A 23,454-nucleotide genomic window follows, 5' to 3' on the forward strand; every position below is an offset into this window, starting at 1 on the left:
TAAAGTATATCAAGTACTGCATTCAGGCACTGGTCCAAAGCCTCCAGCTTCAGATAAATGGAGCTGAGTGTCATCAGTATACTGGTAACATCTTGCCACAAAACTCCTAATGACCACTCCCAACAGTTCTAGAGATATTAAATAGCACAGGGGTTAAAAATACAGCCCTGCAGCACCCCACAGTGCAAATGCCAGAGCAGAAAAGCACTCTCCCATGCTCACTCTGGAGGTTATCAAAAGCTGCGCAGATCAAGAAACAGGAGTACAGCTGCACTCCGCTTGTCCCATTGTTGATAAAAGTCATCCATAAGGGGGACTGAGACTGACTTGGTGTTATGGCCAGGCCTAAAGTCAGATTGAAATGGGTGTAGATCAAGGGTTCCCAAGCATCATACAAGTGGTTTGGAGTGTCTGTAATAAAATTTAAGAATCACAAAACATCTAGCACAGCACATTATAATTGCTACACCAGGCATAAAATTAAGTGATCAGTCAAGAACATCAGCAATTTTCAAATGCTTCATGGGGGAAGATTGGGAGCCACTGGCCTAAATAATCTGTGGCATCTAAGAATGTCTTCAAGTTTTCCCACTAGGACTCTCTCCACCAACTTTCTAGAAAAGAGGTATTTACAACTAGCTGGTAGTTATTCCAAACCAAAAGGTCCAGGGCTAATTTCCTTGAGAGTGGTCATCCCACCACACCTTTCGAATCAGCAGGAACCACACTCTGACACAGAGAAGAATTAACAAATCCTGAACACAATCAGTCAAACTCTGTTAGATTTAGGAACAGTGGTCAAGTGGGCACATAGTTGTGAACATAGTTGAGAGTATAGGTGCAAGCACTTTGCCCTTATATGGCTGCATAAACTAAAACCAATTCCACAAAGATCACAGACTCTGGCATTGGCTACTTTGACTACAAGTGCAACAAAAGCAGTGTCAAGGTCACTCTGAAGTAAACTAACTTTATCCTCAAAGTGTGCAGCAAGTTGCTCACAGCAGCTCCCTGAATGCTCCAGAGGTTCTTCCCCCACAGTGGGAGTCAGCAACCTTTGGACGATCTGAAATAGCTCTACCAAACAGCTACTAGATGTAATGGAAGCTGTGAAATATGCATTCTTTGCCACCTGTGCTGCCACATGGTAGGCACAATTATGTTCACTAACCACTGTTGGTGGGCTTCAGACTATGTCGTGTACCATCTGGGCTCTAGTCTTTTGTCCAACTCATTTCATTGCCTGTAGCTCTCCAGAATACCAAGGAGCCAGTTGGGCTCTGCAACACCAGAAAGGATGCTTAGGACCAATTGTATCAACCAAACAGCCATAATATTTCAACATCTATAGAAAAGACCAGAAATTTGACAGGCTCAGCAGATTTCTCTACTAGAAAACCCCCAGTGTGTTCAGGAACCCAGGAGGTTTCATCAGACTCCAAGGGTGGCCATTCAAACAGGCCCACCATCTTTGCCAGGGAGAATTGCCACCATTTTGCCAAACTTTACCTGAGAATTATCTGTCCATGGCCAGGGAGTGCATTTTACCCCCGTACCTTCAGTCTATCACTCAAGGTAAAAACTGCATCAAGCATGTGCCCTGCCCAGGGTGTTAAACTGATGACATCTAAGACTCCTCCATGGTTGTCATAGAAGCCATGAAGTCCCAAGCTGGCCCTCTAGCAACAGCCATGTGGGTACTGAAATTGCTCAGGTCTATTGTCCTGGGGTCCTCCAACACCATGCTAGAGAACATCTTTGTCAGGGAAGCGACTGGCCAGCAGGGAGGTCAATATACCAGCAGCATCACCAATCTGTCTTTCCGGGACAACACCAGGTGCAAACCTTCTAAGCACACCCAAATGTCAAGAGGTTTTCTGGTAAAGGAGATGGTACTTATGTGGATAATGGCAGCACCCACTCCCCCCAGTCTGGCCTGGTGCTGTAACAAGTACCCAACCTTCCATAATACATACCAGATCAGTCCTCTCACCACAATCCAATTGTGAATGGTTCACATAAATCCGGGCCACATATTAAAAACTAGGGACCAATAATAAATGAATCCTACACGGTTGTTCCTTCCTCTGCTCCTAGTTCTGGGAAATGCACCATACCCAACCTCTCATCTTCAGTTACGGTCACAGGTTTGCTTCTCCTACAATGCCTATCCCTAACTGAAATACACTGGATGAGAGGGCTGCAGTCCAAAAATATTTGGAAGGCACCAGGTTGTAGTAAGCGGTCTTAGGCCATCTAATCTATACTTCTCTCCAACATGTGTCATTTAAGGATGTTCCTTGATCAATATTTGTCACTGGAAGCCCAAATGGCTTCTATGGCCAGGAAGACCTTTTTCCAGTTACAGCCTTCCCTAGCCCAGAATAGCTTGGCCACAGTTTTGCAGTTTCCAGCCAGACCCTGAAGAGGGTTTGGAAACTGAAGCTGGTACAGAACGCTACTTCTAGAGTGCCAGCTTGAATTTTGATGTAGCGCCACATAGTATCTTGCAGAATCTGCACTGGCAGCCTTTATGCCACTAGGCCTCATTTAAGATGCCACCGCTGACGTATAAAGCCCTGAGCTACTTGGGACCTGCCTGGTCTTCAGTTCAGCAGAGGATTGCTTGTTGTTCTCACCCAACTTCCAGCAAGTATTCACTGTTGTTCAGGTATGAAAGAAAGGGCTTTTGTGATAGCTGAGTCACAGTTAAGGAACTCTCTTGTCCTAGTGGCATGGACACCTACACTTTTATTGAGCTTTCCCCGCTATCACATCAATACATCTTTATTTTCCCAGTCCTGTGTTGGATCTGTTTAAGTCTTCTTATGTACAAGTCTTTATATTTTAATTGTTGCCTGAATCTGTGCATTTCTATAATGTTTTGAGTTTTTAGGACATTTTGTTTGTGTTTATTACTTCTGCTTTTAACTGCTTGTGTTGTTTATTATGTGTTGGTAATTTTGGTACTGGACATTCAATGCCATTTTGTTGTCTTTTTCAGTGAAAAATGGAACATAAAAACCAAAATAAATGTGGAGCTTCCTACAAGTCAATACAGAAAAGTTCCTAAGCCTGAAATATGATGCTTACACATGGGGTTCTGAAATATTTTCATTTGAAAGATTTGCACTCCAAAGTTTGATTCTGGGTTCAATATATATACTATTTAACCCAATGGTGCACTCCCATGCACCTTTACTTGGAAGTAAACTCTGCTAAATTCAGTAATTACTCCCATGTCAAACAGGTTTAAAATTACATGAGCCCTACCAGATAAGGCCAAAGACCTATCTGGGCAGCATTTTGGTTTTCACATGAACACAGCAGTCCTCTCTTGTTGCTTCCTGCCTACTGCTCCTCTGATCATTGAAACAGTATGCCACCACCATGACCAGCAACCATGATCCTGATCCTTTTTTAAAGCTAAACTGGTACATCTTGTGTGGTAGCAAATTCCATACTCTGTGCTGAACCCTTTAAAATTCACCTCCATTTGATTACCCCAAGTTCTAACACTGAGAAAACGAGACATTCCCTGTCTGCTTTCTCCATGCCATGGATAATTCTATTCATCGATAATGTCCCTTTCTACTTGTTTTTTTCTAAACTCCTCCCCCCCCATCGTCAATGAATAAATCTTAACCTTCCTCACAAGGGAATTCCTCCAGCCCATTGATAATTTTGGTCTCTTTTTAAACACTTGATCTTTCCATGCCAGCTGGCCATTGCGAGAACTCTTAAGAAATTGGTTTTCTTTCTTCCTCCTCCCCCTCAATCCCTTTTGTGTGATGTTTTACATCATACACCTAGGGACATTTGGAAGCAACCCTGGAAGGTGGCTTCTTTTTTTCGTTTTTTACTAAAGAGCTGGATAAACATTGTTTAAATTAATTAATATTAACCAAATTAACGTGATACAAAGAGCTTGGTGTCCTTAAGACTCCTGTGCAGCCAGTGGAACTTTTACCACATCACCCCCATCACAACTATAATAATTTAGCTTTTCAAACTCATTGGTGCTTTAGAAGTGGCATGCCATTTAAGTTCCACTGAACATGCAGATGAACTGGAATGATTCTCTGGACTGTAGTGCCAGTATTTTTATAAACCCATACAATGTATCAGTTTTGTGGAAGGAAGAGACTAGCTTTTCACTAGAATGGGTTATTCCAGCAGCATAGTCTCAGCTTCCAATCATGTATTCCCCCAAAAACTCAATTCTAAAGTGCAGCTTGATCAAATGCACGCTAACTTGAGAGGAAGTCTCACTGTGCCCCAGGTGCAAAGGCAATTCTGACAAAGAGCACAGGGCACCTTAGGTGGCAATAATTTAAAAATGCTGCCCACGAGGCTGATTTCCCTTCCTGGCCTAGACTTTGCGACAGACACCCTTCCCAACAAAGCAGCCTGAGCTCTCGTCACCCAGGGCCAGAGCCGCAGCCAGCCCGCCTGAGGCGTTTCATACACGCCGGAGCCCTTTAACGTCGCCGTTAACCAGGGCGCACCCATCTTCAACGGGGCAGCGAGGGCATGTTTTCATCTGGCGTCTACGACTCGGCTTCGACATTATAGAAATAGTAACTAAAATGGGAGGGCACGGGGGGAGGGAGAGGTGGGGTGTTGCGCGCACACAGAGAGCGGAGGCTGCGCGTCTCTGGCAGGAAGGAAGCCTGCCGGGCCTTTGTGCAGCACCCGCCGTCGCTCACACAATAAGCCTCCCTCTCTGGGAAGAACCGCTGCCTCTCGCCGCCGCCATGTTGGGTCCTGGCCGGCTCCATGTGCACCGGGGGGGGGGGGAGAGAAAGAGAGGCGGGAAGAGTAGAGAGGAGAAAGAGGGTCGCTCGTAGTTCGGCCGCCACCGAGCCTTCAAAGCTTCCCTTCGGGCGGGAAGCAAGGAGAGGGCGGGGGGCGGATTGGAAAGGCAGCTAAGCCCCCGGCTCCAACGGCCCCCAAATGCGTCCCGTTCGGGACGGAAAAAAGAACAAAGGGAGAAGGCCGCGCCGCCTCCCCTCGGCCGCGGAAACAAAAGGCGGGGCAGGCCGGCAGGGCCCCGAAGGGAAGGCACGGCGATATGCGACTACGCCTCCCGCCCGGCCCCACAAGATAAGATAGCGGCATCGGCCGGTGGGGGGGAGAAGAGCTGGGGGGGGGATTTGCGCCTCCGCACCTTTTTCTTCTCCAGGTTGCGCAACTTCTTGTCGATGACGCCCAGAATCTGCTTCATGGCCTCGGTCTGCACCGAACTCGTGCTGCCGCCCGGAACCGACGCCGACGCCGCTTGGGATGGAGCCGCCCCAGCAGCTACCGTTGCCGCGGCTGCCGTTGCCGGAGGCGCCACCGACGCCGCCTCGTTCCCCGTTTTGCCGCCGCTGCTGCCGCTGCTCGCCATCGCGCTGCTGGTGGCCGAGGGCATCGCTTAACTGAGGAGAGAAGAGCGCGGCGTTACGGGATTCGAAAGGGAGGGAGGGGGAGAGAGAGAGAGCGCGAGAGTCAGCCCTTGAAGGGAAGCGGGCGAACGGACGGGCCGCCGGAGGGGACACGGCGCGCGAGGGGAGGGGGAGAAAGGAAACGCCTCCTGCCAGGAATCCTTTTATTCTGTTTTTTTTAATTATCTCCCCACCCCCTTTTCTCGAACGCGCGACTCAGACCGCACCTGTCGGCGCGCGCCCAGCGATTCTAAGGCAACCTGACTTGTAAGGTCCGTCAGCGGAAGGGAGGGGGAAAAAAAGAAAGGCAGCCCTTCGCGCGGGCGCGTGCTCGGCACCGCCCACGTGACCGGCGGCCTTCCCGCAGCGCCGTTCCCTCATCCTCCCGCCCAACAGTCTTGGAGGAGCCACCCCTCCTTTATCTCAATCCTTTCTCCGACAGAGCCCCCCCCCCCACACACACGTCCGTCCGTCCCTCCTTTCACTCCTCGCTCCCGCTTCCTCACCGTGTGTGTTTGGTGCGCGCGCACGTGTGTGAGAGAGAATGGAAATGGGTATCCCTAGGGCGCGCGGGAGGGCAAGAAGGGGACGGCCCAATGTGTGTGCCTGCGCGCGCGAGGGGGGGGGGAGGGGGACGGCCGCCTCTGCCCACTCCAGCCCCGTCACTTTCACCGCTCCTCCTTGTTACCTCTGCGCCGAGATACGGAGGGGAAAGAGAAAGAGGAGGGAGGGAAGGCGAAGAGCGCACGCGCACGCGAGGGGTGGGGCGAGGCGGAGCAAAAAAAGGAGGGGGCGAGCGACCGGGCTGAGGGAGAGAGCGGGGTCCTCATCCGTTAGGGCTGCCTCCGCAGAGCGCCTGATCGGCAAGCGGCTAAAGCAGCTCACGCCGGTCTCCCGAGTGTGCCTTCGCGAGAGCCTGAATATTATGACGCCGGTCTTTCAGGCGCCAAAGCGGAGGAGCACAATGGTGAGGCGCAGTGAGATGCTTGCCCTCGCCTTGAAAGTTCCCGGCCGGGCTGGGCGGCGAATCTGCTCTTTTTTGGGGCGTGTTACGTCCGAGCCCTTAGATGGCGGGGAGGCGGGCCTCTCTGAAAGCGCTGCATTCCCACGTGAAATTGAATCTGCAGGTTTAGACACGCGTCATTAAAAATCAATAAGACGCTGATTTCTGTCACTGGCTGGGCAGCAGCTGCTCGCCAGGTATTTACTTGGCGACTGTTTTGCAAGTTTTTTTGTGGGTTGCTTACTAGAAAGCGAAGGCGGTTGTTTGTGTTGGCACTTGGAACATATTCAGTATTAACCTAAGCCTCCTTGGTCCTCTGGGGAAAAGTGTGGCACCCATTTCGGAACAGTGATTAAGTGTACTGGAAAATCTCTAGCGGTGTTGAATTTTCAACATAGGTATGGCCATGGTAACTGGACATAAATTTATGTATCCTGGGTAAGTGGCTGCCTTAGTAAAACCCTTATAGCTAGAGTTGTTGTTGGGCTTTTTTCAAAACATTGCCCTTTGGACTTTGGAGAAGGGATGGTTAATGTATTAATAAAACCAGCAGGATTTACGGTCGGTGTGGAGGGAGATGCTACTTGTGTAGGCCGAGGTGCCTAATCAAGGTTTCAAATTCCGAATATTTGGGAACTGGTACACTTGTTTTTGATAAATGATGAAATAAATACCGTAATATTGCAGGAAAATTATCTAAGGTGATAAAAAGGACCCCTGACCATTAGGTCCAGTCGTGGCCAACTCTGGGGTTGTGGCGCTCATCTTGCTTTATTGGCCGAGGGAGCCGGCGTACAGCTTCCAGGTCATGCGGCCAGCATGACTAAGCCGCTTCTGGCGAACCAGAGCAGCGCACGGAAACGCCATTTACCTTCCCGCCAGAGCAGTACCTATTTATCTAATTGCACTTTGATGTGCTTTCGAAATGCTAGGTTGGCAGGAACAGGGACCGAGCATCGGGAGCTCACCCTGTTGCAGGGATTCGAACCGCCGACCTTCTGATCGGCAAGTCCTAGGCTCTGTGGTTTAACCCACAGCGCCACCCGCGTCCCTTATCTAAAGTGATAGTGGATAATTATTTGTTTTACAAAAGGCTTTATAGGAGTATTCTTTTTGGTGGCCTGTTGCAACTCGGTGTAGTCACCAGATCCATAGAGAAGGGCCCAAAAGTTTTTTCCAAGAAGTTGTGTTCAGGTTCAGTAGTAAAATAAATTAAGTGAATAAAAATATGCCTTCTAGGCAGGAAAATGACCAGGATTTTTAAGTCGTGCAGTGAAGGAACTGAGCTGTAGAAACACCCATACTGTGACGACACACCCTGCTATTCAGGTTGCAACCTGCACATGCACAGGCAAACACAATAGCTGTGTTTCCCTAGAGTTGCTTTGACATCCCTTGATCTTAAATAATAAGTCCATTGAGAAAGCAAGAAATACAGTGGTGCCTCGCAAGACGAAATTAATTCGTTCCGCAAGTTTCTTCTTCTTGCGAGTTTTTCGTCTTGCGATGCACGGTTTCCCATAGGAATGCATTGAAAATCAATTAATGCGTTCCTAGGGAAACCGACTTCAGACCAGGTCCGGGGACAGTCTGTCCCCCGACCTCTTCTGAAGGCTGGGGGGGGACGACAAGGGCATTTTAAAAAAACCCGGGACAGCGGAGGGCTTCTCCGCTGTCCGGGGCGATTTAAAAGCCCCTGGGAAGGCAGGCAGGGGGGACAAAGACTTTTGCCCCCCGCCAGCCTTCAGAAGAGGTCCTGGACCTCTTCTGAAGGCTGGCGGGGGCGAAAGTCTTTGCTCCCCCCGCCTGCCTTCAAAAGCTGTCCGGCCAAGGCTTCGCGGACCTCTGCCCGCCTGCCGAAGCCTGCGCGCGCTGACATTAGTGCGCCCAGGCTTCGCGGAGCGCTCCGCCAGCAGCGGCAGCGCTGCCGCTGCTGGCGGAGACTTGCCCGCCTGCCGAAGCCTGCGCGCGCTGACATTAGCGTGCCCAGGCTTCGCGGAGCGCTCCGCCAGCAGCGGCAACGCTGCCGCTGCTGGCGGAGACTTGCCCGCCTGCCGAAGCCTGCGCGCGCTGACATTAGCGCGCCCAGGCTTCGCGGAGCGCTCCGCCAGCAGCGGCAACGCTGCCGCTGCTGGCCGAGACTTGCCCGCCCGCCGAAGCCTGCGCGCGCTAACATTAGCGCGCCCAGGCTTCGCGGAGCGCTCCGCCAGCAGCGGCAACGCTGCCGCTGCTGGCCGAGACTTGCCCGCCTGCAGAAGCCTGCGCGCGCTGACATTAGCGCGCCCAGGCTTCGCGGAGCGCTCCGCCAGCAGCGGCAGCGCTGCCGCTGCTGGCCGAGACTTGCCGGCATGCCTCTCCTGCCTTCAAAAGCCGTCCGGGATAGCGGGAAGCGCTTCCCTGCTATCCCGGACTGCTTTTAAAATGCTGGCGCTGGGGAGCAAAGCCTTTCGGCCCCGCCAGCCTTCCTGGACCTCTTCTGAAGGCCGGGGGGGGGAAAGGCTTTGCTCCCCACCGCTAGCATTTAAAAGAGGTCCCCGTTGATTTCCCTATGGGCTTTCGTCTTGCGAAGCAAGCCCATAGGGAAATTCGTTTTGCGAAGCGCCTCCAAAACGGAAAACCCTTTCGTCTAGCGGGTTTTCCGTCTTGCGAGGCGTTCGTCTTGCGGGGTACCACTGTAGGTTTGATACACTGGCAGGTCAGGAGAGCTCTGACTAAATATCTGCCACTCTTGGGCCAGCCACAAAATATATTCCACCTCTCTTAAAACTGTAGCAACACCCATTTGAGAGAACTTGCTGGTTCTTTATCCACATCAGGGTACCATCGTTCCAAACATTGTGAATACAAGTTTGCAAATGTACAGGTTGTTTTATTCTTCTACTTTTTAATCGTAAAATTACATAGAGATCTTTTCTGCAGTTGTGAAGCAGTTCTACAGCGATGTTCCAAGAGCCGTGGCAAGTATAGAGGCAAGGGAAGAAGAGAGTTGAAACTGTAGAAACTGTTAGAAAGCAGCTGTTTGCAAGGAAGCAATGCTTTAAAGATTTTGTGAGACAGCTCAGATACAAAAAAATGCAGGGTGCAATAGACTGCCTCCCTCACAAAGTTATTTCTAACAATTGCAGTAGATGGGCTTTTTTATGTGTGTTCTAGCAATGTGTGCTTACTATGCAAATTCTGAACTAACAAGACTCTTGGAACAAGCTGCTCCTCCAGTTACATTCGGAGGTACATAGTTGAAACCAGACATCCTCAGCATGTGCCCTTCTTAAATACCATATATTTAAATTAAAAGTATTTAATGTGTGTGTGGATAGAGCTTTGAAGGCATTGGAATTAGGTAAGATTCCTAAAATCTTGTTTGCCTTTAGGAGTCAAGAAATATTTCCACATTTTCCCATTATGAGGCAAGCAAACAGTTTCTCCAGATTTCGCTTGGATCATATAAATTTGATTATGATTAAAAAAAAACAAAAAACCAGAAATGTATATTAAGCCCCCAGTCATAGATTTATTAGCCATGACTGCATGGAAAGCATCACATTTGAAAGCATGTTTCACAGAGCATTGGGCCAGGGGAGCTATTGCCCTGGATGCACATTTTTGAGGGGGTGCAATCAGGCGCCCCCATGACAGGCACAGAGCCCTAGCAGCTGAGGCATATCTAATGAGCAGGTGGATGGAGGCAGCAGTCAAGGAGCCTGTTGGAATCAGGCTCCATCCATCTTCTGCATGGGCTCTGCATGTGACCCCTGGTACATCGTCCAAAAAATGTCCAGTTCACCAGAGGGGTGCAACACTTGCCCCGCCCCAGGTGCCAGTAACCCACACTATGCCACTGCATTGGGCTGAATACAGTGTTCAGAAATCTTATTGGGTATGCTCCTGTACGGGGCATGCACAGGAATGTAAGTCAGGTGGCCTGACCCTTTTAACTGTAACACCTGTAGCTGCTTATTCCTCAGTGTGTTGTGTGAAACCAGTGCTTAGGCCAGAAATAGTGCTAGAGCATCCTAAAGAGTACAGTTTCCCAGATACTGGTATGTGATTTGGGATGACTCAAAGCTTATGATGAGGTGCAGAGGTTTATAAGCCTTAAATACCTGTAGCAGAACAATTCTAACCTTGGCTGGAGTCAGTGGAGCAGTAGATCCTTCATCACATTTGAAACATTTGCAGCTTGAGTGAGGATGAGGTTTATTTTGTCTTTTGGTTTACCAGGTCTAGGTTGGTCTAGCTGCTGTAGCAGAATCCCCACAAAACCAGTAGTGCTTTAAACTGGTGGAAAAGCAGCACCATTCTAGCTACCTGCCATCAACTGTACCCAGTGCTCAAAAGAATTAGGAAAGTAAAGCTTGAAGAAGCTTATAGTTGGCCCTTTTAGGCAGAATAGCTATGTTCAAAAGGTAAACCTTCCACGAAGTGTTAGTTATGTGTGATAGCTATATCACCGTCAATATCTGTCCACTTATGGAAGAACAGTTCAGAGATATATTGGCCAATGTCCAAGTCAACTGCCTTACTGTTCATCAGATCAGTTATTTTCTTTCCGATGGGGTTTTAAGGAGTAAGCTTTGAGGCCTTGATTTGGGGCGTGGCAGATGAGTTTAGTTTAAAGTTATACTCTGCATTAACAGAAGATACAACTGGAGAAATGGCTAGTTTTAGGGCGCTTTGGGGGAGGAGATTGTACCAAGTTAATGGAATAGCATCTGGAACATGAACCTGCTTATATCTGTTTCTGCATACATGAGAGAAGATAAATTAAAAGCATTATACTCCAGTGAGGTTGTACCCGGCATGCCTATCAGTGTCTCCTGGCTGTTGGAGACTTGTGGTCAATGGGGAGTGCCACATGTCATGAGATTTTGGATGAGGTACTCAAGGAAATAAATGTAACTTGGGAAACAGTTCTTAAAACACCAAAATTAATGCTTCTTCAACTGTCTGAGTTGCATGGGGAAACATAGTATTTTAGGACTTAAATAAATATGTTAGCTGCCAGGCTTGTGGTAACATGGTTGTGGAAGAGCAATAGGACTCTATAGATCTCTAGTACAATAAACTTTGCAAAATGCCATTGCAGAGGAATTTAGGGATCAAATCTGCATCATCAACAAACAAACAAAACAGGCCCTTTTTGGGGGTGGGAGGCAGAATGGAGTAGTTTTATTTTTCATAAAGACTTGGCAGTACAAAGACACCTCCAGCCCAATTTGCAACAATTTAGAAAGACTATTAATTATTCAAGTGTCTTTGAAATTATAATTAGTTAATGTTGTTCATGATGCTTTAAGTCCCTCAGTTTGATGAATGTGGTTACAGTGATTGCCTTCTATTTTACAGCCATAGTGACAGAGAATAATATGTTAGTTCATGCCATTGTAGCATTGGGCCTTTTCTCTGATCCAGAGTTTTATTTGTTTATTGTTGTTTCTGTTGCATACATGCAAATAACTGTAGCTCTCAAAAAATGCATTAAATAAATGAAACATGACTTGGGACTGCATTCTTACTCAAGCTGTTCATGTAGCTGCTCAAGATCTGGCCACTTCAAATCAATGAAATGAAAACTAGGAACCAACTTCAGCCTTATATAGTATCCGACTGTGAGATTAAGCTTCCTAGTTCCTTGACTACTGTGCCATGTGTGCCTCTATATCTTTCTCAATGGATTGCCTTTGAATATTTTATTGCTCTTGCTTGCTGGTGCATTAATGTTTTAACATACAGGACCTAATTATAATTCTTGTTTATTTACAAAACTGTCAAGCTTTTAATCCTCAGAGGATGAAACTTGAATGTAATTTTATTATGAAAACTTAGTTAAGGTGGTATTTTGGACACTATAAGAATTTGCTGCTGTTCTCAGGAACACACCTTTCCAGACCATTCTATTATTATTGTTTTATTCCAGCAGAAATTGCACTTTTAATTATTCCAAGCATTTTTTTTCTATTCCAAACATTTAATTATTCACGTTCCGGATGGCCAAACATTACAAATTATCTTAACAAGGAAGGGTGTTTTTTGTTTTTTTTTAGTTTTAAAATGCTTTATTTAAAAGTTTTGTTGCCACATTTCTTGAAAGAAAAGGCAAGCTCCTTACTGCAAACCCTTAATATTACAAGGGTTTGCCCTGGATGCCAGTTCTTGGGTCCATTTTTACACATGCAATCTACACCGAAGTATTGTGATAATGGTGTATTTGAGGTGCAAGCAATTCATACCTTTGACAGTGATTGTGTCAAGTGGGAAAGAAACCTGTGATGAATGAGAAGACATGTAGTTGGCACACTTGCCAGCACCTTCCTTGCAGTATCAGCTTAAAATGCCCCCAACTTTCCCATTGTAACAAAATAATTAATGTTGACATGTGTAAATCCTTGTGCACTCAGATGAGAACATAACACATTGAAGTCTAGGTCTTGTGCCTTTGTTTTTACTGACCTGCTTATCTTAGACCCGCTTACGCATTTACAATTGTCAACCTCACATAGCCTCTTTCACATGACAAAGTTTCATCAGAAACAGAAAAATTAACCACTTCCACGAAATTAGTTGTAATAGTAAAGTTGAAACAGGTACATCAGATAAAATGGCCCAGTTAAAATGTGATGATCTAGAGCACACACATTTTCACAGAAATAAAGGAATATTACATCTTTGTGACTACTTTTCTGAACGACAGCATGATGATGTCCAGTGTAACCCACATGGCACAAAATCATGGCAAGTGGAACCTCAGTGTTCCTTCTGGTGTTGCATAATGTGGTTAGAGGAGAGGCCTTACTCAAACATGCACTGGGTGACCCTTGGCCAGTCACTGGCTCCTAGCCTAATCCACTTTACAGGGTTGTTGTGAAGATAAATATCAAGGAAAGGGGAGAGAATCATGTATGCCACTTTGAGCTTGCTGGACAAAAGGCGGGATAGAAATGTAATAAGAAATATATTCCCCTGGAGCTGTTAAAGGTCCCTTTTTACATGAAAATTTAACCCATACTTGACTCAATAAGGGAGTAAATTTTATGTCCTGTACTCAATAAATGTACAGCAATGTGGAAGTTGAGTGCTGGTTTTGTTACTAAGTTTTTTATTTGAATATTTGTGTGACAAGGCACCAACTTGGCAACTGTTTACAAAATGCTACTGTACCAAATAGGTTTCTCATTCCATCTTTTGGACTACCTTGGGACTGATGTGTGTGAATTAAAAAGCCTTCCTACCGTCAATAGCTCTAGAAAGATTTCCATTCTTTTCTATTTCTAAAGGCAGGCCAGCTGTGTGGGAGAGAATTTTAGAAGTCAGCCATCAAAGCACATGAATAAATGTAATAATTTAGCTCATTGCTATGAAATGGCAGCTAGGAATGTCCTAACATTCACACATGCACAGTGATGATAGGAAGGAAAAAGACTATAATCCACCAGACTCAGTAGCTAGTCAGTTAATTCATACCTTTTCCATGCACACCAACTAGCTGCTGAGCTTATAAATTATTACATTTTAGAAATGAGAATTTTGCTGCAAAGTTTCAAAATACGAACATGATGCTTTATGTCTTTTGTAAGTCTATATTGTGTCATGAAAACAACTTTGAATTTCTCTTCCCAGAGTATGAATAAGTGTAACCACAGTATAAAAGCTCTGGTTCCCATTGAAGCCAGGGATTCTTAGCATATATAATTTGTTCTATGACCACATGCCAGGCCGAGTCTAAACAGAAGAAGTCTAGTCTTTGCAAAAGTGCAATTCACAAAGACTTCAGAGAGCAATAAAACAACACAAGAGTTTGTAGCTTTTAAACTGTTAATTGTTTTATTTAATGGTTTAAAAAGATTTGTAGAATGAAGAAATGCTCTCACAGTCAAACTCAAGAGATGTGCCAGCTATTAATCATCCCTAAAACAATAAGGGCATTTGTTATTACTGTCTACTGCCTGTTCTCAGCTTTAATCTGTCTTTCGAGTTTGACGCTGCCAGATTTTCAGAAGTGGGTCACCCAGTTCTCTCTGGACCCTGTTTTTCTGCTGAGCAGTTAAAATTAGCATTTTCTATTATGCTGCTGGAGATTTTGGAAAGATATTGAGAGTGAACTTAGTCACATTTTCCTGAACTCCCCCACCCCACCCCAATTTCTGGTAATGAAAAAAAATCCAGTTCATAGATAGGGATAAGAAAAACCTCGTGTACTCAAAGAAATGCCTTGTATGACCAGTGGGGATATAGGAGAAATTCAATTCAATTTGCATTTAAAGGTGAACCTACTTAATTTGCCATTTCCAAACAATACAAGTAATGAAACACATCGTAGCCCATAAACCAGATGGATGTATAGTTTGATCACTCAGCAGCTCACCCCATCTCATTCTTGATATAGTTCTGTGCTCAGCTGACATTTACAGCGTTTGTAAATAGCACTAGTTTTGGGGGATGCACATGACATCACATTTGGCCAAAGAGTGAAACTCTGAAGTCTGTCTTAGCAGCACCAAAATCTGACTGTTCTGCAGCAAGTGAAATTTAAAAGCACAACATGGTGGAAACCAAAGGCAGGAACATCATCAAAAACTCCTCCAGAACTATGTTGCTGACCTGGCAGCAGATATCAAACAATTGTATCTAGATCTTACAAAGGATTGGCAGAATGCCCTTAAACCTCTTGAATTTTCCTTTAAAGATCTTCCAGCAAAAGTAGCTGACATTTCCAAAATGGTGGCTGAAGCCTTGGAATTTGACTTCCATCCCAAAAAACTGCATGCAGACAGGTTAGCTGAACAAATCAGCAGGTTTGGCTGGAAGATTAACAGGATCGCAGTCACAGACAGGATCACAGTCTTAAGAGGGGTCCTGTGCAACATTGCAACCCCTCCCTTCACTTCCTATCTCTTTCCGCACTTTTAAATATGTGGCACATCCCTTGTGGAGCCCGTGCTGTTGGTCTGGAATAAGATGGACTCATAAGCTAGGTCCTCAGTGACTATCCTAACTTTAGGCATCCTGGCAAGTATAAGCGATTAGTGGATTGTGGACAAAAGGGACGACTTATGATGGAGGATTTCTCTGATAGGAGCAAGCCCATTTCCCCTTTAAAACTATGGCAGCTCCTTTCTGGGACAAGGGTTAATTGGGTTCCAATATTTCAAATAACTTTTTGTGCACAGTCAGTTTATAGATCTGAGCAGCTGCCACACCCATTAACTGTTTACAAAAAAAACCCCAAAACTCTGCAAACTGGGCTCTAAGGGGCAGAAGGGTTTTATCTATCTTTTACAAACTCTTACTAGATCTTAAATTTGGAGCAGGGAGCTCTGCATGCAAAGCTTGGGGAAAAGACTTCAGCCCATTATTCAGTGATTCTGATTGGGATCATCCATGGGGCAGCTCTCACCTTAAAGCAACGTCAGCTCTTACATGGGAGGGTGTGTCGAAACTGATTTATTGCACTTAACTGCAGTCAGGCTCAGCTATTTCCATCGTTCACTTTCACCAAAATGCTGGTGAGTTGTGAAACTCGTGGGTCATATTTGCACCTTCAGTGAGAGTGTGAAAAGGTGAGGGGCTTCTGGCTTAACCTGCCCAGTCACATAAAAAAGTTTATCAACCAAATAAATGTCCCCAAATAGACTTTAGCTCTCCTTTCCATCTTCCTTAAAAAGCGGTACAACAGACTTGGCAACTAGCAGGAACAGAAAATGGCATGGGTTGAGGAATCAAAAATGATAAATCTATGGCAGTCTGATATCATTTTTTGTTAATAACTATAAACCAACCGAAAGGGTACAGCACCAAGCCTTTCTCTCGTTTTGGTCTGACATCTGGCCTACATCTCGTTTCTCTAGTAACCCAACTGTAATAGGGGTGTAAAGAATGACACAATTGTTATACGCTGTTTGCTCCATTTATTTATAATATTTTTAAAAAATAAAAATGCTAGAACACAGCTATACTTCAAAATTGACACCTCTCTAAACTCCACAACCCAATTTTGCGACCAAACATTTACAAAGATGTATATATTAGAGGGAAATGTGCCTAATAATATTGGTGAAAATAACATACCAAAATGCGTTATATTAGAGGAAATTGCTTGCAAAAATGTGTACATTAGTCAAAGTTGCATAGTGAAATGTGTGTATTAGAATTTCACACTAAAATGCAAATCACATTTTAGGAGTATTTTTTTAAAAAAGCACAAATTGATGCAGAATGTGGAGAACTGAATTTACGATTGGAAAAATGAGAATCTGACAGAACAAGAATTGACAGATCTGTCCATCTCTAATGGCCAGTGACGGGAACAAGTATAATTCTAAACTTAGACATCATTAGTTGGCATAAGTAAACGGTTCTTACATTGCACTATATGTTACTGCTTTTGTTCTAAAACCATGCAAATTCACACACAGCCTGTATTTCCTACGGTAACTAAGCTCTGCTTAGCTGCCCTTGTAGTAAATAAATCGAAGGAATTAAAAAGTAATTTCACCCCAAAGCAATCAACTCAATTGCTTGTATCCGGTTTAATTTAAATAGGAAGAAACAGACAATATATTCTGCCTATCAGCCACTAGAGGGTGAGAGCTCTGTGAGGAAAATAATTGAACATTATAACTAACCTATTCAAAGGCTAATGAATTTTCATTTCAGGAGAAATATTGGCCCATGACCTTGAGAACTATTAAAGACAGCTGGCAGCTAAGCTTCAGAATATTCAGCAACAATATAGTTCAGTTTTTCATCAGTTTGCAAGCTGACTTTTAGTTTTCAAGTTATTTTAGTGTGAATGATAGGTAGAGCCAGATAAATTTTCCTCTTCCTAGCTACATACAAGATGTCTGAAAGCCTTTTGCTCCCAAGTGTTTGCTTGACATCCATAATGTTTGCTTGGAATCAATAATTTCATTATCTTGTGTCTAGTTCCAAAGTCCAGTGAAGAATATTTGGAAGTCATTGACATAATTTTATACTACGTTTCCAGTTCTTGTATCCTGGACAATTTGACTTCAGTTATATTCGGAGATTGAAAATATGCTGCATATGTAACATGTGGCTTTTCTTTAATCTCTTAGAAACATTGAAACGGGAACTGCAGCTAATGAATGGTTCGTGGGACTCATTAGGGACTCTTCTATCTTATGTAAAATTCCACAAGTGTCTAGGCTACTGTGTGGAAGTGATCAATGAGCATTTAAAGCCAAGATGAGGGGACTTCAGTCTTACATGGTCTGCTTTGAAAGCACTCCAGCCATGATCTTCTGATGCATTTTTAAATTCTCAGCCTACTCAGGTTTTCCTTAGCCAGTTAAGGGATAACCACTGTGTGCTAAGACATCCTGATTAAGCACTCTTTGCTCAACAATGAAATATCTTGCTAGATCTGATCAAGATCCATCTCATCTAGCATAGGAAGCTGCCTTATACTGAGACTTCAATGCCAGTATTGTCCACTCTGGCTGGTAGCAGTGCTGCAGGTGTTCAGGCAGAGCCTACCTGGGGATGACAATGAGAGCATTTAGAACCACCTACTTGCCACTCATCTGTTCTCCCAATGAGCTGCTGTTCTTCCCCAAGGCATACTTTGCAGGAATCCTAGCAACGAGCAGGTGCTAAATGGTCCATGGCTGCTGGGTTTAATGTGTCATAGCCTTATGTCCTAACTCTGCACTTAGCACAGTGTATTTGCCGTTTAATTCAATAATTTTCAATGACGGTCTTGTTGAAAATGGCCCTTGATTGCAGATAGGCCTTGAGTTAAATAATGAGGGACACTAAGTAAATGTAAACAACTTGTTTTGTGCCACCATATTGTCTTTCCTCTTTGAAATGCTATAATCAGCTTAGTGAAAGCAGCTGGTAGTACTGTGCCTCATTAATGAAATGAGCAGGGAGCTCATTTATTCTCCAGCTAAATCCAATGTTTTTTTCTAGTGGCCTCCAGGTGGCACCAGTGCTTAAATGATAAAATCAGGCATTGACCTTCAGAAAACATGGCATCTTTGTTTTGAGGTTCTCTGTGTCGCAATTGGATGTGGCTTGCGACCAAGCGACAACTTTCACACAAATGAAACTTTGTCCAGATCACGGAGGCGGCTCCTCCTCACATCTGGCTCATAGATCAGCTTGTTTCTAAAAATACATTGTGTGCTCAGTTTGATGTCCTGGGAGTGCAGTAACTCTGCAGCGTGCCGCTTTGAACATTTGCCTTATTAAGTGTTGCATCCAATTGGTGTCCCACTGCTCTTTGATACATCTGAACCTTCCGATGTGTTAAGTCTAAGGCCATTCCCTCTACACATCCCCTTCCCCAGTTAGATTTGCAGAGAGCTATTTCGGTCAGGTTGAGCTTCCAGAGTGCAGTGTACAAGGCTAAATTCAAGGTTCTAAAATGCACAAAAGTCAACTTGAGTCCCCTTTTCAACAGGTCATGTAAATTAGTCTCTGTTTTTGATTCTGTCCCTCTGCAGATGGTTCAAATCTGCAAATAGTCATGTGCTTCATATCCAAGTTATTTGAAATCACAATGCAGTGGTTTTTAGAATGCTTGGACCATCTTAATGTCTTGATTTTGTTGCATGTGGCAGCTTTTCTGGAAAAATAATTGTTTTTGTGTTGACCCTTGGAAACCAGTGTGGGCCTAAATGGGTAGAACCCTCTTCTGGAGAACCTTTAGAACTGAACAGTGCTCCTGAAGAACCACCTTACAGAGCCATCCATCTAAATATGAGTGGAACCACCGCAATGTTGTGCTTCCAATACCCAACTCAGAGTTGCCCTACAAGGATACCCTGGTCAAAGGTATCAAAAGTTGCTGAGATTAAGGCCTGGATGCTGATAGAAATGGTTTTTTAAAATGGATAACTGTCAAGCCACATACATTTTCCCCCATATCATAGTACAGTCTGCATATGCCTGTTTTGCTGAAACACATTCTTACACCTCACTATACAAGTAGAGGTTAGGGTTGTAGAGCTCAACATCAAATGTGTCCAGTGCTTTTTTTTCTTTAAAAAAATGTTTAGGGGTTCTCTCATTTTCCTACTCATGTTGAAATACTGCCCCTCAATGAGGCCAAACTTAGATTCACAAAATGTTTAGGGGTAGGTGTACCCCTGTGTCGTCCCCCCCAGAAAAAAGCACTGACTTTGTCTATAGAATTAGGTCCCTCTACACTATACATTTAAAACAGTATCACACCACTTTAAATGATAATGGCTACACTTCTCCAAGTGGTTAAACAATCAGTCCCTCTCCTCTGGGAACTGTATGTTTGTGGGAGAAGTAGGGATCTCCTAACAGCAGGCATAGGCAAACTGGGCCCTCCAGAGGTTTTGGAACAACAACTCCCATCATCCATAGCTAACAGGACCAGTGGTCAGGGATGATGGGAGTTGTAGTCCCAAAACATCTGGAGGGCTGAGTTTGCCTATGCCTGCCTAACAGCTCTCAGCAGCCTTAACTAACTACAATCCCCATACTTCTTTGAGGGAAGTCATGAGTGAAGTGGTGTAATACCACTTTAAATGTAGAGTACAGGTGGGGTTTTAGTTTGTCCAGCTTCCGTTTTGTCGCTGCAAAGGGGAGAAAGTGCCCTCTTCTCTGTTCAGAACAACAACATGATAACTGCTTTTTTGGATCCCACTTCAGTTGGTATCATTTTAGCAACTCCTCTTTTCATGGTAAGTATTTGTGTGTTGAGAGTGATAATGAGAGGAGGGTTGGGAGAAATGCCACTCCCAGTCTGACCACAAAGTCTTTTCCTTTCCTTCGCTGTTTTCTTATCCTCACTGCTGGGGTGACAGGATGTATGGGAGGAGGGATAGCTGTTGTCTCATTATCATGGCGCTGCAGATAATAAACATGCTGACACCATGTGGATGCCTTTCACAAAAGCTGTCCTTCAGTCAGTTAGCAATTCCTGTGCCATGTGCATGACTGTAAGCAGGATTGTGCTCGTCTTCTTTCTACACATGTGGGACTGAATGTGAGAGACAGCACAGAAACTAGTATGGAATTCGTAGAATCTCATCTGTTTAATCAATTTGTTTAATCAACACAGATGAGGGAGATCGTTTTGAAATTGTGCATTTGGTGTTTGCAAATACAGTACTGCTAAAGTATTTGGAGATGTCTCCTTGTGTGTCCTACATGGCCATCTCTTCCCATGCCAAACCACCTGAAAAGTTCATGATTTCATAGAATTATAGAATTGTAGAGTTGGAAGGGACCTCGAGGGTCATCTATTCCAACCCCTTGCAATGCAGGAATCTTGCCCACAGCCATCTCTGAGTGGGCTCGAACCACTGACCTTCTGGTTAAGAGCCAAACACACTGACCCACTGTGCCACCCGAGGGTCTTTCCAGAGCAGGGGTAGGCAACCGAAGCCTGTGGGCCGGATGCAGCCCAATCGCCTTCTCAATCTGGCCCGTGGACAGTCTAGGAATCAGTGTGTTTTTACATGAGTAGAATGTGTCCTTTTATTTAAAACACATCTCTGGATTATTTGTGGGGCCTGCCTGGTGTTTTTACATGAGTAGTATGTGTGCCTTTATTTAAAATGCATCTCTGGGTTATTTGTGGGGCATAGGAATTCGTTCATTTCCCCCTTCCCCAAATATAGTTTGGCCCACCACATCGTCTGAGGGATGGTGGACCGGCTGAAAAAGGTTGCTAACCCCTGTTCCAGAGGATGTGGAATTTAAGACATGCAAAAAAGCTGGAACCCAGCTGTTTTCATTTCAAAGACATGAAGATAAAGGAGCAACACAGATCAAAAGGAAAAAAATATTATGTATGGTGAGATCAACCTCTTCATCCATCACTGATCTTTAGTGTCATCCATTGCATTTATTTATTGCAGGGGAAATCAACCTGGTACCCTTCTGATCTTGAACTCCAATCCCCATCAAGTCCAGCAACATCTATAGGTCACCCAGTTGTTCATTCCTGGTTTATTGTATTTATATTTCTGCTTTCTCCCACTGAGTCCAAGGCAGTACAGTGGTACCTCGGGTTAAGAACTTAATTCGTTCTGGAGGTCCATTCTTTACCTGAAACTGTTCTTAACCTGAGGTCCCACTTTAGCTAATGGGGCCTCCTGCTGTTGCCATGCCGCTGCCGCACGATTTCTGTTCTCATCCTGAAGCCAAGTTCTTAACCCGAGGTACTATTTCTGGGTTAGCAGAGTCTGTAACCTGAAATGTCTGTAACCCGAGGTACCACTGTATATCCTGGGTTCCCATGAAGTTTTCCACCCAGGCACACTAAGCAGGCTTGAACTGCCTTAGAGAAAGATTTTCAGTGTTAAGCCAATAAAAGACTTCTAATGGCTAATTTTGAAGGCCATATAACGTGCACCTATTTCCCTTTGAAATAAATTAAATAAATAAAAAATTGTCCAGTAGCACCTTAGAGACCAACTAAGTTTGTTCTGGGTATAAGCTTTCGTGTGCATGCACACTTCTTCAGATTCTTTGGTATCTGAAGAAGTGTGCATGCATACGAAAGCTTATACCCAGAACAAACTTAGTTGGTCTCTAAGGTGCTTACTGGACAATTTTTTAATTTTTTAATTTATTTCGACTGCGTCAGACCAGCACAGCTACCCACTGGAATCTATTTCCCTTTGGAAATACTTGGCCCTCCTAAAACAGTGGATTGGCATTTCTTCTCTAAAGGCAAAAATCAGATCCCTGCAAGTGATAAATTGCCTATAGCTTATAACAAGCCACAAAGCCTATGAAACAATTTTGGAGAGCCAAACTTTAGACTTGACTATAAGAGCACTCATCTGTCCCCTGGCATGTTCAAATTACTCCAGTGTGCTATGTCTTGGGCGCAGTTTTCCCTTTCCTCTCTTTGATAGGAAAATGCGGCATGCAATAGAATGGGGGCGCGGAGCAAGCTTTAGTAGTGATTTCAGTGACATGTAGATTGGCAAGTATTTCTGATTTCCATTTTTTTCAACAATCAACAACAAAAAGAAATACATGCACACCCTTAATTCAGGCTGCCAAAATGCAGAAAGATTGAGTTAACAATGAAAGGACTGTAAGCTCACTTACGGACTCATTGTTAAAACCATGTTTATGGAAGACAATCTTACTTGGCTACGAGTGATCGCCAAAGAAGAAGAAGCTCAGTCCAGTTCTGGTATGGAAAAGAAATTCCCAGACTTAAAATGTGCTCAGGGGCACCTTGTTCTTCAATTCTAACCACATACCTTTTGCACCTGGCTCTGCTTGGTAGATCTTGGCTTTCTAGCTTAAAATAAACCACACTCCCATCCTTGCATACCAGCTCTCATAGGAATGGTAAAGTCCCTGTGAGTTGACACATATGTATTAGTGGCACTGGAAACATGAAGGACATTCTGTTATATGTATCATATTCCTTTTTCTTGTTCTCTTCTGGGGGAAAAAATTCTAAAGGAACTTCTTGACAACATTTCATTCCTGAATGGTAGTGATAAAACCATTCATTTGATACCTGGGAGAGATTTAACTCATTTAACTCACAAGGTTGCTGTGTGTGCCCTTGCAACCCAAAGGTTTAGGTGTAAATTTATCCTGCACAATACATTGCATTGTGCAGGGAGTCATTTATAATAAATTGCAATACTGTCCCTTTCGCAGGACATATAAGCTGTATATAAAATGGTGTTTGTTTCCCATGTTTGTGACGATCAATGGTGTTTAATAAAACTTGACATTTCTCTTATAGAACAGAATGAAAAGCCCAAAGAGGCCTGAAATGTGGTCCTTATGTTGCTGGTCCTCTAGGCTCCTGCCATGATGGCTTTTATTAGTTCTGTTTCCTAATAGCATCTATAATAAATTAGCAAAATTGCCACACCAAATATAACCATAAAGCAGCCATCAGTAATCAGTATATGAATCTAAAGACTGCACTAGTGCAGCGTTTCTCAAAATCTTTGAATGCAGCCCTCCTTCTGAAATTACACTACCTTTTCTGACAGCCACATGTACCCATGCGAAAATAGCAGTTTGTTCCACAGA

General features: G+C 44.5%; 1 protein-coding gene and 1 long non-coding RNA gene across 10 annotated transcripts in view; one reads left to right on the forward strand and one right to left on the reverse strand.

Moving 5' to 3' along the window:
• CAPRIN1 (cell cycle associated protein 1) overlaps window positions 1–6,185 on the reverse strand; it is a gene marked incomplete at its 5' end in the record, with an annotated part of 35,576 nt that extends 29,391 nt beyond the window's left edge. For 5 of the 9 annotated variants that reach the window (XM_083463953.1, XM_083463949.1, XM_083463954.1 and 2 more), the window contains 2 exons: window positions 5,171–5,423; window positions 5,936–6,185. In XM_083463953.1, the coding sequence (XP_083320079.1) occupies window positions 5,171–5,416 (246 nt within the window). Of the gene's footprint in view, window positions 1–5,170; window positions 5,424–5,935 lie in introns of those variants that run through there. The other 4 variants (XR_014516729.1, XR_014516730.1, XM_083463952.1 and 1 more) reach the window with 1 other exon arrangement.
• Window positions 5,056–10,185, forward strand: LOC310689238. Its single transcript, XR_014517417.1, has 3 exons — window positions 5,056–7,133; window positions 7,495–7,869; window positions 9,111–10,185. It is a non-coding gene; the product is annotated as an uncharacterized lncRNA (long non-coding RNA).
• Window positions 10,186–23,454: the final 13,269 nt, after the last annotated feature.

This window comes from Podarcis liolepis (assembly GCF_965112155.1).
Source record: "Podarcis liolepis genome assembly, chromosome: 1".
Taxonomy (NCBI): domain Eukaryota; kingdom Metazoa; phylum Chordata; class Lepidosauria; order Squamata; family Lacertidae; genus Podarcis; species Podarcis liolepis.